General features: G+C 36.5%; 1 protein-coding gene across 8 annotated transcripts in view; it reads right to left on the bottom strand.

Annotated features, from left to right (window-relative positions):
• Positions 1-14,614, bottom strand: part of trrap (transformation/transcription domain-associated protein) — a 178,777-nt gene that overhangs the window by 51,614 nt on the left and 112,549 nt on the right. For all 8 annotated transcript variants that reach the window (XM_073917658.1, XM_073917660.1, XM_009306682.5 and 5 more), the window contains 6 exon segments: positions 12,853-13,140; positions 12,447-12,584; positions 9,809-9,912; positions 9,521-9,656; positions 4,794-4,985; positions 263-458 (listed from right to left, as the gene is read on the bottom strand). In XM_073917658.1, coding sequence (XP_073773759.1) covers positions 263-458; positions 4,794-4,985; positions 9,521-9,656; positions 9,809-9,912; positions 12,447-12,584; positions 12,853-13,140 — 1,054 coding nt within the window.

The raw sequence follows: 14,614 nt of genomic DNA, 5'->3' as shown, positions 1-14,614 counted from the left end.
TGTTGATTTTTTTTATTAAAAAATAATTTAATAAAATTGACCAGTTAACAAGCTGCGGTTGTCAGTTGGCAAAATTACTGAAATGAGCATCACTATAGGAAACTAAAATTTAAAGCGGCAAACAAATATCCCTGATATTGCATGACTTGACCAAAAAAATTTTTTAAAAAGTCCCTGACATTCAAACAGACCTTTTAAAATTCATTGAAAGTCAGAATTCCCATGACCTATGGGAACCCTAAGTTTTGATACTTTGTCATACCTTGATAATGGTGCTGACGCCACATAAAAATGCTGCTCCAATGAGAAAGGTCGTCAGATACAATCGGCAGTCTGTTTCTCCAGGTCTTCACCACAGTTTTCATGTCATGGAGGCTGGTGTTGCGGCCCAGGTTGGCAGGCTGCAGTCCTGCGTTAATCTGAGCCGCTTCCTGTAGCTCGATGATCTGCTGGGCAGCCTGAATGACAAATATCCAGAAATAAGCAGATGAGATATAATAATAAACATCCTCAAGAAGCAACATCCTCAAGCTCTTTTAAAAGCTTCTGTTCTGTTTAATTCGGATGGCTACAGTCATTCAAGAAACCGCGCGCACACACACTTCAAAATCCATTACTGCGACTGTATTACAGGCTTATGATTCCTATTGAGAAAGAAAAAGAAATAGAGAAACGAACTCTCGAGATGGCTGAACGAATGGATGGACGGATCAAAGTATCTTAAAAGCCATTTACTCGGAGAACAGGCAGAGGGAAGCGCACAAGTGAAGCGTATATTCCCTTAATGCCTAATCACGCTCTCAGACCACAGTTAAACCACACCAGCAGAGGACATGGACCACGGTGACCCAAAAACTGCTACCCATTTCTTACAAACTATTGATGCATGACCTTAACATACCAGGCGGCAAACACACACACTCACTCACTCGAAATGCCACGTGGATCTTTAATCTCTTCTGCGAATTGGAAAAGAAAGATGTGAGGGAGGCAGTCTGGCACTTACAAGGTGATTTACAGCATGATGGTTTACCATGCACACGATGAGTAGCTCGAGCTGTGATAATGAATTATGCCCCGTGAACGCACATAAACGCATCCAAAAACAATCCGTTCAATAGTAATGCCTGGTTTACAAGATAAATGCCTCAAATCAGTCTATAGACTTGCCAAATCAACCCCCCTCCCCCCCAAAACAAAATAAATTAAGCAATACAATATTTTTCACAATTATCTGTTAATATCAGCTGATGGCACATTATAACCTTCATTCTGAGTGCCCATTCATCATGTAAATTTAATTTTCTTGCAGGTATTTAATCAAACACTATCTGATGGGGGAAAAGTAATTACGAGCCATTTTAAACTTGGTGGCGTTCTCACTCTCCCTCTCTCTGTCTGTCTCGCGGCTCCTGTCTGCCTCTCCCGTCCATTCAAATCTCTCCTATTGGACTTGGTTTTTCTGTATGCTTGTATTAGGGAGTGCAGGTGTAAACAGATTCAATTATCAGGAAATTCAATTATCACTCAAGTCAATGGCTTTGGGGTATTTCTGAATGGACGAAAACAGCCACTGAAGAATGGCCATTATTACATGCCAACAGCAAGCACAGTTCCTTACATACAATAAGCTTTAAACCTGAGCTCAAACAGGTAAAATTTATAGACTTTAGATGCAGGTATGCAAAAAAATGAACAATAAAAACGCCAATTCTGAATATCCCAAGTCATGTTTTCATTGATTTCTTCACTGACGAGTAACTCAAATATTCATTCAAATTTAAAGGGTACCTATTTGACCCCTTTTTCAAGATTTAAGACAAGTTATTTCTGTCACCAGAATGTGTCTGTAAAGTTTCAGCTCAAGACACCCATCAGACTATTAATTGTACCTTTCAAAATATTGCAATTTTCCTGCTCTGAACCACCATGCAGCTGTTTTTGTTGCCTGTGCCTTTAATGCTAGTAATTCCCGCCCACTTTTCCTATGTGTCAGTCAGAGTGTGCCACAATCTCTGCCTCGGCTGCATTAGAATAAATAGCACGATGACAGATATGAAGGAAGCAGATCACACGTAACGTTTGTGAGAAATATTATAGTAAGAACTTTACCAATGATTATTTGATGTATTTGTTGATGTATACAAGTCTTTCTGCAACGAGTCGCACACAATGTTGTAACAAAGTTCACACACTGCGCGTGTTTAAATTTGCACTATTTTTGCACGGCAAAGATGACAGAATACACGTTAATATCCACTGCTGTATGGGCATCCACTATGTTTTATACAAATAAACCTGATTTAACATCTACAAACCGGGATTTAAGCATCTTCTTTTATAATTGTACTGACATGCAGCTGTGGTGATAAAGACGGTAAAATCGCTGTAATTCATTACAGACATGCATGGTTTTAAAAACATTTTAAACTTGTAAAACTCATTCTTGATTACATTTAATGATGACTGATTATCAAAGAGAGCTGAACAGATCTTATAATCCCAGTTGCTTTGCACACATCTCGTCTTGTTGATATGATTATACACATTACTACAGAGACATGTTAATATGCGTCTGTCAATCAGTTCGGTGGGTGGGGAAACCGCACTCCTACATCACGTTGTGGTGGGCCTCAAAATGGGAAGAATTTGAATAATATTTTTTGGAAAGAAAAAAAAAGAGAGACTTAATGTATTTATATCAACACAATATGACTGTGGACACACCTTATCTACTCACAGTTTTGTCCAAACAGCTTAAAAAAAGATTATTTCCATCATAGGTACCCTATAAAAAATTCATTTAAATTAATAAAATGTTGAAGTATTAAAATTGTTCCTGTGTATGATGCCAAGTATGTTTTTTTGTTTGTTTTAGAATCGAAGAGGAAAAATGTCATTTTCAATTTATAAAGAAATGATTAGTCATCATTGACTTGGAAAATATCCACATTGTAGTGTGTATTATAGTGCAAATAATACAAATAATGATTGATTTTAGAATCTGGAAGTAGTTTTTTTAAGTACTTCATAAATTAGCTTTGCCTTTTGAAGTTTAGGTTTTGTTAAGGCTGTGCATTTCGTGGAAAGTATCTCATTTAGATTTTTTGACAGATAATATGATTTTTATTAACCATTACGTTTTGTAGTCAATCTTCAGCTTAATAATCTGTAAGCTGTGGCAACAGTTCTGCAACAGCTCTTAAAAATGACTTGTTTTTGTTCAGTGTCTGGGACAGTGTCTGTAACCAAAATATTCCTGTTTTACAAATGCAGCAGACACAATAACCCCAGTTGTCAGCGCTTTCCTGTTTGTTTTCTCTTTTTCTTAATTGTGGGTGTAGCTCGGTTGCGAAATTCTGATTGGGCAGAATGAAAGTGTGCCCACTCGTTTGGCTAGTAAGGCTATCACACACAGCCAGAGTTCTTGTCCTACATTGTCAGATTGTCCTACCTTCCATTTAAAAAGTAGGTAGAACATTTTGATGGCGCATCATGCTATCCATCAGATTTTGCTACCAGTGTAACTTTTAATGTGGATTAGTGTGATATGAAGCTGTAATATCGCCCTAACCAACCTGATCCCTAACCCCAACCTCAGAACCATTCAAATACAGTGTTGGTAGAATAATTTGACGGGTAGGATCAAATGTCAGGACACCGGCAGTCACGCATTTGCTCTGGGTGGGGGAAATTTAATAATACATATATATTTCTTATTGCAGCCTGTTGCAATTAAATAATCACAATGTTTCAAATTGTGTGATTCGATTTCAATTAATCGCACAGCCCTAGTTTTTGTCTTTTTGTATTAAAACATTTACTCACCTAATTTTTTTTTGTATTTATTTATTTTTTTTTATTTATTAGGATCCCCATTCGCCACTACCAAGGTAGGGGCTATTCTTTCTGAGGTCCATCAAAAATAACAAAAAATTACATTAATACACAACAACAAAGACCAATAAAAACATTAAAATACAAAAAAATATATATATACATATTTATCTAAGATGTTGTAATGACATCCCCCCTATCCAACTGTTCAATCATGCGGACCACAGAACAATCAACCATTACCCGTGAGACCAGATTTGTTGCAATCCCAATCTCTACCAACAACACCTCATTTCCTCAATTTGGCTGTCATGTTTGCCATCGCCCCACAACCGAGCTCAAGAGTCGGCTCTAACAGTGCTCTGAGGCTGCGGTGCGTGGACAGCTCTCACACATTACCCTAATCTACACGCACACGTCACCTCAGCTCTGTCCCATTGTGTGCTCTGCCTGATTATGCGTGTGGTAGTCAGGAGGCTGATCTTTGCGCTGAATATTAATACAAGCTGCCTATTGAGCGCCACAATGGTGCAGTCAACACTATCTCAGCCATTTTAGAAAGGGCCAAAGGGGAGGAAGAGGGAAGAAGGGACCAGGTCTGACAAAAGAAGAAATGATATTGTGCAAAAATGCAGAACAAAAAAAAAAAAAGAGAATTATAAGAAAAGTGTGTGCTTAAACCATTCTCTTCTGGGTTTGTATAAAGTCGCACGCACACATGCCAAATGAGTTTGCCCAAATCTCCCGCTTGTCAGTGGTAAAATCTGACCAGATGTTCTGCTTTTAAGAGGCCATCATTTAAAATTGACAATCAATTTAGATTGGATCGCTAGTGGTGCTCTGATTGAGTTATTCTGCTTGGGAAAAAAAAAAAAAAATTCAAGAAAACAATTAAATTACAGCTGGCGAACGTCTGGTTAAAGGGTGTTTGTCAGCTCGCAAACTGACGTCCTCACCTGCAGCAGGGGTGTGTGGACGTGAGAAACGATGTGTGGAAGTCTCCTCCATTCTCTGATGGCCAGGCTGCTGGCCATCTCCACCAGCCGCTCGATGAAGTTGAGCTGCTGCTCCTCAGGGTGACAGATGGCCAGGTAGCCACGATGCATGTTCACCTTCCAGGCCATCTCCTTCGGACAGCTCAGCTCCACCTGACGAACAGAAAATCACCACTGTGATAACACATACTTATATTGAAAATTGTATAGTTATTACTATAATTATTTTTTATTATTAAGTTTAACCATTTTAACTTGTCTGTTTTCAACTTTTTTTTAGACCAAAAAGAGATAATTATGGGCAGCTCGCATTTACGGATGTAACAAATCACCTGACTCAGGATTGATACGATTCACGATACTAATCTCACAATTCACGATTTAGTCAAAATGTTTTAACAAAATTATTTGACACAAATTTAAGGTGTTGAGCGCTTTCATTCTTAAATGCTGCACATTTTTAGTAAAATAACACATTTTCTGCAATAACTAAACTGATATTATTTTAAATTCAAAAGAAAAAAAATAATTTAAACTAAAACTGTGACTATGCTAGCATTTAAAATTTTTTAAAAAGAAATGTCAGCATATCTATGTTTTTTGAGGTCTTTGCAAATTTACAATGTCTGCTGCTGAAAAAAAAACATGGTGATTTGTGAGGGGTGTACTTATATACTGCATGCTGAGCACTGTATATTGAGAGGAATGGCAAACAAAAATGTAGGTTGTAGAAAAATTGTATGACTTATTTTTAATTAACATCAATTTACTTTTAACATTTCTGTCAACACATTAAGAAAAAGTGTCACAGAAAAAATAAATAAATACAACATTTTTATTTTATATTCCAATAGAGGTGTGAACCTTTACTGGTCTCACGGTTCGGTTACGATTATCATGCCTTCGATTCGGTTCAATTCGATATCTCGGTGAATCACGGTGCATTGACGATGCTTTCCATATACAATGTTATATTTTAGGGGGGAGGCTATAACAAGCTGTCTGTATAAACACACAGACACACAGCACCACACTGTCTCTTATTCAAACACATACACAAACATAGACAGCACCTAACAAAAACACACACACAAACACAAACACTTAAGCCCTCGCAACAGAGAGAGCTAGTGCTGAGCGGAGCAGAAAAACGAAAAAAAATAAGCACTTTTCCGATGGTCCCTTACTGAGAGCTCCTCTCAATGCGAGCTCTCCCGGCTAAACACATATTGCGAGGGCTTAAACGGAGCAGTGCTCGTAATGTCGAGCGAAAAAAAGAAAGACAGCTGTGAAACATAACCAGCTTGTCATTTTTGTAGGAAACACACTTTAGATCTTTTTAGGGTAAGAGGCTTTTAAGTTATTGCCGTCTATAACGTTAACTGAATGTATGTCAGGAATATCGAAAGCAAAACCAACTGAACCGCGCTCATTTCTGGCGCCCCCTTGGATATACAGCGCCCTTAGCATTTGTCTATGGTGCCTATACCATGGGCCGGCCCTGAGTTGACTGAGTGTTGTAAATACTCGTGCTTACCTCCCTCGCGACAGAGCGCATAGGAGATAAATGACGTCAGTACATAATAACGGTTATGATTATTACTGAACCGATACCGAATTGTCCGTGTCTGCATCGCGGTGCACCGAAGAAACAATTAATTTTGACACCCCTATATTCCAAGTTAAATGTCCTTCAAAGAAATTTTGCTCTGTCATATTTATTCTGCTGTCATCGACAACCTGACTGTTCAGTTTGAGGGCTTTTATGCTGCATGCACTGTCGCATGAATACAATGCATGAAGCGGAAAGCACTAGTCCATCCATGCACAGTCTATACAGTCCAGAATAGAGGCTGTACATATGATTTATATCAATGAGTAATGAAAAGCCTCCACAACTCAAAAGTGAGTGTTTGCAGTCTGCTGCTTGCGCTGTGGGCCCAGGTGAAAGTATAAATCCAGCTTAAAGTGCAGATATGCTTTTCTGAAAGGATGTTGAGTGTGGGATTACTTAATGTTGACCACCCGCTCCCATTCAAATTGCACCAGAGATCTGAGCATTACAGCATTTTATATGGTAAATTAATCTCACATCACAAGAAAATCTGGTCAGGTCCCGCAGTTACCCTGTTACAGCAGTGTGCATGTCTTCTCATCTGCATGCTCTATCCCAGGGTTCTCAAAATGACGGCCCGCGGGCCATTTGCGGCCACCCTCCTTCTCCCTCTGGCCCACAACAGATGTCAAAAATTTATTGAATTTCAGCCCAACAAAACATATTTTTGAATCACTATTATTGTTGTGCAGTCGCATAGCCACTTGTGATTTTGACCCCCTCACCAACTGGACATTCAAGGTACTTTCGGTTTTACTCACGAGTAATGCACAAGCAGATTATTATGTGCAATATTATCACGTCCATAAGTGCTCTATTTTTAATAAAACTACATTTTTGTAAATATTTAAGGGTCATTTGATTTTAATCAAATAATTTTCTACCATCCAGTATTTTGTTGTACAAACCTCTTCATGGCTGGCACATTATGCTGGTGATGTAAATATGCTAATTTTGCTAATATTCGATTAAAATGGTCTTATTAATTGATTTTCCTAATATGCATAATAAGATTTATATAAAAAATGTGCATTAGTAAAATTTACCTGCTGGCTAAATTGAACATGTTAAAGAATATATACATACTTTACCCCTCTTTGTTGTAGTTTTACAAAAAGGAATGATATTGAGAAGAACAATTGCCAGTAAAGTCACTAAAGTTACCCAAAATGCATTTTGATGTCTTTTGCTATCTGTTAAACTTTTGGTTAAGCAACAATTGATTGGGACATAATATGAGCAATTTAAACTACCTCTTCAATATGTACAAGAAACAAAAAGGAGCTTTGAAAAATATCTGAGTGCATCATATAAATCAAATATTTTGTGTGCTAGAATGTTAAAACAGCCCTCTTATGGATTGTCAGTCTCTGATATGGCCCCTCACCAATTTGTGATTGAGACCCAGCAGTGGAGTGATCTTCACTTCATGGCAAACTCAAACTCTTCCAGCTTTACCAATTCAAATTTGTACTATTAAATTAATGTTGGTAAACATTACATGTTATAACAAGCAGGAATTTATATTTCTATTATTAATAATTTTATTAATATTATTTTCTTTTTAAAATAGCAAGTGTCATTATTTAATAAAAACATTTTTTTATCTTACAAATAATTAAATAATTTAATTAATATAAACATTTAATAAAAAAGGCATTTGTCCATTTCTAAGATGTCTAAACAATTTTTTTTAAACATTGAAATAAATAATAATAATAATAATAATAATAATAATAATAATAATAATAATAATAAAACAACTCAATGTGAGAGCAGTATTGGGAATTTTATCGAATCCCTACCAAGTAGACATACGCAGATATCACCATTTCAGACCACCATTCGCAGGTAAAGGATTTGGACTGTGACTGGTGCTTGTTTTTATGCTCATGACATTAACAAGGCACATTCTAAAACAAAACAAAAAATTCATTTTAATTTACTCAATTACATGTCAAGAAACATTTTTCAACAACGCTAAAACTACATTTCTTAATAAAAATACTAATTTCAGTGCATCAATCAAACAATCTATACATATATTTAAGTGATTCAAGATTTTAATTTTAATAACGGTACTTTCGTACCATTTTAGTGACCAATTCTCTTAAAAGCCTTGTCCTGATCTCAGCTTGAGCTTGCTATAACAACTAGCTTTGATCATGTTCATCTGATCAGCCCGTTTCCTAATGCAGCAATCCTAATAAGTGGTGGTAGAAAGAATAAAAAGTCTGTTGGCATTGTACAATATGACTACGTGAAGAGATTTAGACTCTCCGGTCAGTGAGTGCTTATCACAGCCGACATTTCATAAATAACCCTGTGTCAGGACTGGCCTTATCCACCCGCCTTTAATTGAAAGCGGGGACATTTAAACTTCCTGAGAGCAACTGCTGCTGCCAAGCCACCTCCCCTGGAACGGAGAAAACAAATCACTTCCCAGCAGATGTTTGAGCAATTATTCAAGCACGTATCCGTAAATATTAGATGCAAAGTGAACGGAGAGGGAAGGAGGAGGAGGAGTGGGAGGGCTGCTGGGCTGGACAATTTAATTAGGTGTCACCTTAGGACAGAAACCTGAATGGATTCGTTCCAAGTCTCCTTGAACAAGAGCCAAGAGTATTTATAATGTGTCCGGCTCCTATCACACACTTTTTCTACTTTGTTTTAGAAGTGAAGCCCATAAATTACCCACCGACGGCAAGGCTACAATTCTGAAACTCATAAACAATCCGGCAAGCCTGGTTAGTGTGTTACTTTCTGCATAATGTATAAAAGTGGGGCGTTTTCACATTTAACAATAAAGTGACACTCCAATGATGATTTGAGGTGTTATTTTTGCCCATGTCACTTTAGGCATATTCAGTAAATTTTCACCAGAACAAAGTTTTAGGCATTACAAAAAAAATAACAAAACATTTTATATCTTTAAAATGTAACGTAACCATTAACATATTTGAATCACCGTAAAAACAGTTATAATGATACAACTATTATTTCAAATCCATATAACTTCATTCGTTTCATCAAGTAATTGCCTAGGTGAACATAATGATTACAGTGAGCTTACCTGCACCAGAGCCTCTTTCATGGCACCCCAGTTGGACACTCTCCAGGCACACTCCAGCACCAGGTATGGGTTGTTATGTCCTTTAGATTGTCCATACTCAGTCAGAGGCTCCCACTGGTTCAGCTCTTTAGAACAGCTGAAAATAAAAGCAGCATTTTGGTTTACTATATTACATTATAGAGTTTCAAGACCAAATGAAATAAAATGAAAAAAAAAAGCAATGAAAAGAAATAGTTAAAGATTTTTTTGTTCTCTGTTACTGGTCATTCAACTGGTCATTCAACTCACCGGATCCAGTGATCTTCCCACAGCTGGTACTCTGGAAAGATGGCGGGTGAGACATTGTGCTCCTTGCGTGCTTTCTCCATTGCTTTCTCATAGGTTTCTTGAGCCTAATGAAGATGAAACCAGCATTAGTGGTCTGCATCATCTTAAGATATTGAGAATGACACATTGGACTGTACTTCCAAAATTTCACATTTTCAGTTTTAATTATGTACTGTTTTTATACAAAAATAATTAGACATTTTAATAACCAAATTTTTTATTAACTTATTTGAAAAGTAGTGTTGTCTGCCTTATTTTCGTTTTCTGAACAAATTTATTGCTAACAACTCTGGTAATTAAAAGAAAAAATATGAATATTTTAAAATTGTAAATTATTTTTGAAATGCATTTTATATTCATAGACCTAATTTAATTAACTGCTCTATTTTTTATATCCTTTTTTTTTTTTCCTAGAATATTAGTATTACTAAAACAGGGTATATGCAGGAATCATAAAGGGAATTTCAATACCTTTTTAAGACTTTTTAAAAACCTAAGAATATTTTAAGATCTCATCGCCACTTCGAGTTCCAATCAGTATCAAAGCTTTAACTTGATAAACAGTTGTAAATAAGCAGTTGTAGGTAAATAAATGAAGGGAGCACAACTGTGCGACAGAACTTAGATAAGCCCGGAAGAAACAAACCTTGAAAGAATAAATTACGCAGTTGTTTTCAGCGACAGGTTTCAGCCACAGTTTAAACTTGTCTTTCTCCAACAAGGAGTATGCAAACTTTCATTTTCCCATTTTGCCGTCGGTTTTGCTCTATGGCAGGGCTATTCAATTAGTTTGTCATGGGAGCAAGTTCATAAAAAAAGCATCCAAAATGAGGGGCCGGAGAGATACGACTTGCAATATGAGTGATGACACAACAGCATATAAGAGCCTATATGTTGTATTTTTGCTGCTTAAGACACCTACGTCGTATTTTTCTACATTAAAATGTTAATACATTGTATTTTGAAACTACATAATAACTGTGCATTGTACAATGTGGCTTTTTTTTTTTTTAATTGTACAAACATTCAAATGTCGTAATTCAAAGCACAACAAAAGCAGTGTTTGGTGCATCTGGAGGCGCGATCACATCACTCTGCTTTCGCACGCATACTGGCATATATCCTAATATTGGAAATAACGAACTTGCGTGCGGAAAAGAAGCGATATGTGATATAAGCTCAGAACTTTAAACCAGCTCACAGGTGGCATAACTTTGTTTAGTTGCAGCAGTTTCAATCCATGCAACAGAAACGTGGCGTTGAGAAGCCTTTAAGCTTAAGTATCCAAATGTTTTCGGCTGCTCTCGTCACTCAATTTCAGTGACTCGCTCTGCGCAGCCTTCAACTGCAGATATTGCTGTATTGATAAGATGCACACCACTTCATAACTATATCGGTCGTTTTTCGACTGAACCTAAAAAAAAAAAAATTATGTTTTGGTCACATTATTTGAAGGGTCGGAACAAATTGCCTCTTAGGCCACCAATTAAATAGCCCTACTCAATGTTTTCGCTACATGTGGAGCGCGTCACATCACATGTATTTGTTGTAAATTACATGACATCACCCGGACAGAGGAGCTTGGCCGGACGCACCCGGCCAGAACCAATTGAGGAAAATAAACCCTAAATAAATAAATATATAAAATAAAAAATATTTATGCTTTTTCAAGTGAGTCAAACACATGAATTAAAACTTATTTAGTATTAAATGTTTTTCATAACTGATATATGAAGTTTTAATACTTTTTAAGACCCTGAGGATACCCTGTGAAAACAACAAACATAATACAATTAACATCAATTGTTTAAATAACTGGATTTGTGTATTGCACAGGCCATTTCAACATCTTCAGATGTACACTGAAAAAAGTGTTGCATGCAGAACTGTTGCAAACAATTTATTTGTGTTGAATTTAAACAAACAAATTAAATTTGAAGATGTTCAACTTAATTTGATTGTTAAATTCAGCCCAAATAAATTGTTTATAACAACTTAACGTAAAAGAATTGAGTAAATCCAAGGAATCATCTTTGAATAATTTTTTTCAGTGTGGTTTCACTTCAAAAATTTATGTCAAAATGTAATTGCAAAAAAAAAAAAATGCTATTTAATATTCAAATTTTATATTAATTTAAATGTACCAACTAATTTTGGATGTACTATTTTATTTTCTGGAATATAAGTATTGCCTTTTATAATTTACAACATGCTGTGACATCCACTTCAAAACAACATATATAATGCAAATAATGTCAAGCAGACATGATATGTGCAAACCACGCAAATGATTAGCTTTGTGCGGTATGAAAATTTTAACATTGTGTAAATATTGTTCCAACGTCACTAGCCTAAGTTTAGCTTCAAATTCTTTTAGACTTGCTTTGAGGTGAGATGAACTAAAACATGTTCATACTGTTTGCTAACATTTCATTCTATCTAGCTTTTTTTGCAATGAAATTTTAATTCAGTACAACTCATTTTCACGTTCAGCTTGACATTATGTCCAATTTTCACAATTCCATCCGTATTTTCCACGTTATGGAAATCACAAGGCCCTAACTACATCCACGCTGAACCGATGGTTCCGGTTTCTCACCTGTTCAAAGAAGCCATGCTGTTCGTATGCAATGGCAGTGCTCGTCTCTGGGAACTTGCATCTCTTCTGCCACAGCCCGGCCCACATGTCCTCCTCTTGCAGTAGGGAGTAAAGCTCCGCAAGCGAGTCGAGGATCTCCTGAGGGAATACAAGAACACATCTTCAAAGAATATAGGGGACAAACACATCCATATTCAGAGGTGCCCCAATGAGACGGCTGCTTAGCATAAGCAGCTTGAATGCTAGGATACTTCAAACCCAAATCATTGACAGGTCACAACAAAGCAGATTGGAAATTCAGCACACAAGTTCATTTCGAGCGACACTTCGTGAACCTTCACAAAGCAAAACTTCCTCCACCAATGACATCAATGACAACGAAGACTGAAGAAGGGCATCGCTGTACCTGCTGCGGAGGAGTGATGCTTTCCTGCTCGTAGAACTCGGTGCTCTGTTTGGGTTTGATGTGCAAGTTGAGGCCTTTTTCAAAAGCTTGCTGCTCCAGCATCAGGGTGGAGCGTAACCAAAGATTGTGGGTTTTGCCCAAGTACTTCAGCACACACGGCCTGATGGGTATGGGTGGCACACACTGGGACATGGCTTCCACGAAGCAGTTTAGAGCACTGGGTTGGCAATCTCGCTGAGCTTGGTGACTGCCGCTACATAGGAATGGACCCATCTCGCCAGACAGTGCCTAGAAAAAATTTAAAATCAAGGATGTATATCAGTTCACTAGACAGCAGTTAACATTAGACTGCATTTTGAATTTAACTGGGTGTTTGTCAATAATAAATGAATCTTTCCTATTATTACTTTTAGTTTACCTTTGTTGTCAAAAAAAAAGATAAATAAATACCAATAAAAAAGCTAAATATCAAAGATGAATGCAGCATATTATGGACCAGGAGTGCCATACACAATGTACAAAAAGCTTGAATTGAATTGAATGCAAATAAATGAAGAACGTCTAAATGCTAAGAAGGGCCAGGAGTGCAGGTTAGAAATAAAATGAAGAATAAAATGATCAGTTTAATAACTGAATCATTAAAATGTGTATAAATTAAGGGACTGCTGTGTCTGTGTATTCAGATATGTATACAAATTAAACTGATTGATTTCACAAGCTAGGCTCACCTCAAATTGATAGTTCACTGTGCCACTGTGTCAACCAAATCCTCTTTTCTAATTCAAACATACCTGGAAAAGGTTCAGTTAACTTTATATATTGTTTGAATGCAGAGACACAATAGTGCTTTCTATCAATTAGAGGCTCTTACTTTGTAAATAGGAATAAAACAGACCTAAAAATCCAGTTATTCTGTTGCTTTCATTGTCTATTTATTTACACATTTAAAAGTTATATTTAATTGCATTGATTTACTGCACTGACATTTGTGTTGTTTTTAGTATCTTAAAAACATATAAATGGCTAGAGTGTGATAACACTGTAAACAGCACAAGTTGGGCTACAATAATACTTAAGCAGAATGTTTGTATGTGTTTGTGTTTTTGAGAAAGAAAGAAACTAGTGAAAAACTAAAGTTTTGAAGACATTGAAACAAGGCCGGGAAACACACAGAGAACATTTGTGCACAAGACTTTTGAGAACTAGATCTTGTAGCCCTGTGTTTTTGCTTCAAAATGATGTGAGAATCATCTTGTTCACTTGCTCACAGAAAACAATATAACGAATTAAAATTCCTAAGTCATTTTTTGAGTGACAATGGTCTATGCGAGAAGGCGTGAACTATCATTACTATGCATTGAGTCACACCTGAGAAGACAAAGACCGGCATAATGAGAAGACAAAGATCGGCTGTTTCATCAATACTTAAGCATTTAATTGTTCAACAATAGCACTTTTATTTGAACAAAAACCTTTTTTAATAAACGATCCAAATTTCAAGAAAAAAAAAACATAGTGGTCTTCACACAGGTGAGTAGTCTTAAATTTTGTAGACACACATTTTGTAGTGTGTGTGTGTGTATTAAAACAATTTCTAAACTGACTTGTCATGCCATCTACTGTATATATAGATGCTGTCTGCTTCTTTTATTCACATTGTTAACTTGCTTTAAATAAAAGCGTCTGATAAATGAATAAATGTAAAGGTTAATTAACTGTGCGTGTCTTTATTTTTGTGCATAGCGCATCAAATGCCTTTTTT

Source organism: Danio rerio, chromosome 12 (genome assembly GCF_049306965.1).
Source record: "Danio rerio strain Tuebingen ecotype United States chromosome 12, GRCz12tu, whole genome shotgun sequence".
Lineage (NCBI taxonomy): Eukaryota > Metazoa > Chordata > Actinopteri > Cypriniformes > Danionidae > Danio > Danio rerio.
The sequence above is the reverse complement of the archived record's forward strand: the minus strand, read 5'-3'. Positions and strand labels throughout refer to the sequence as shown.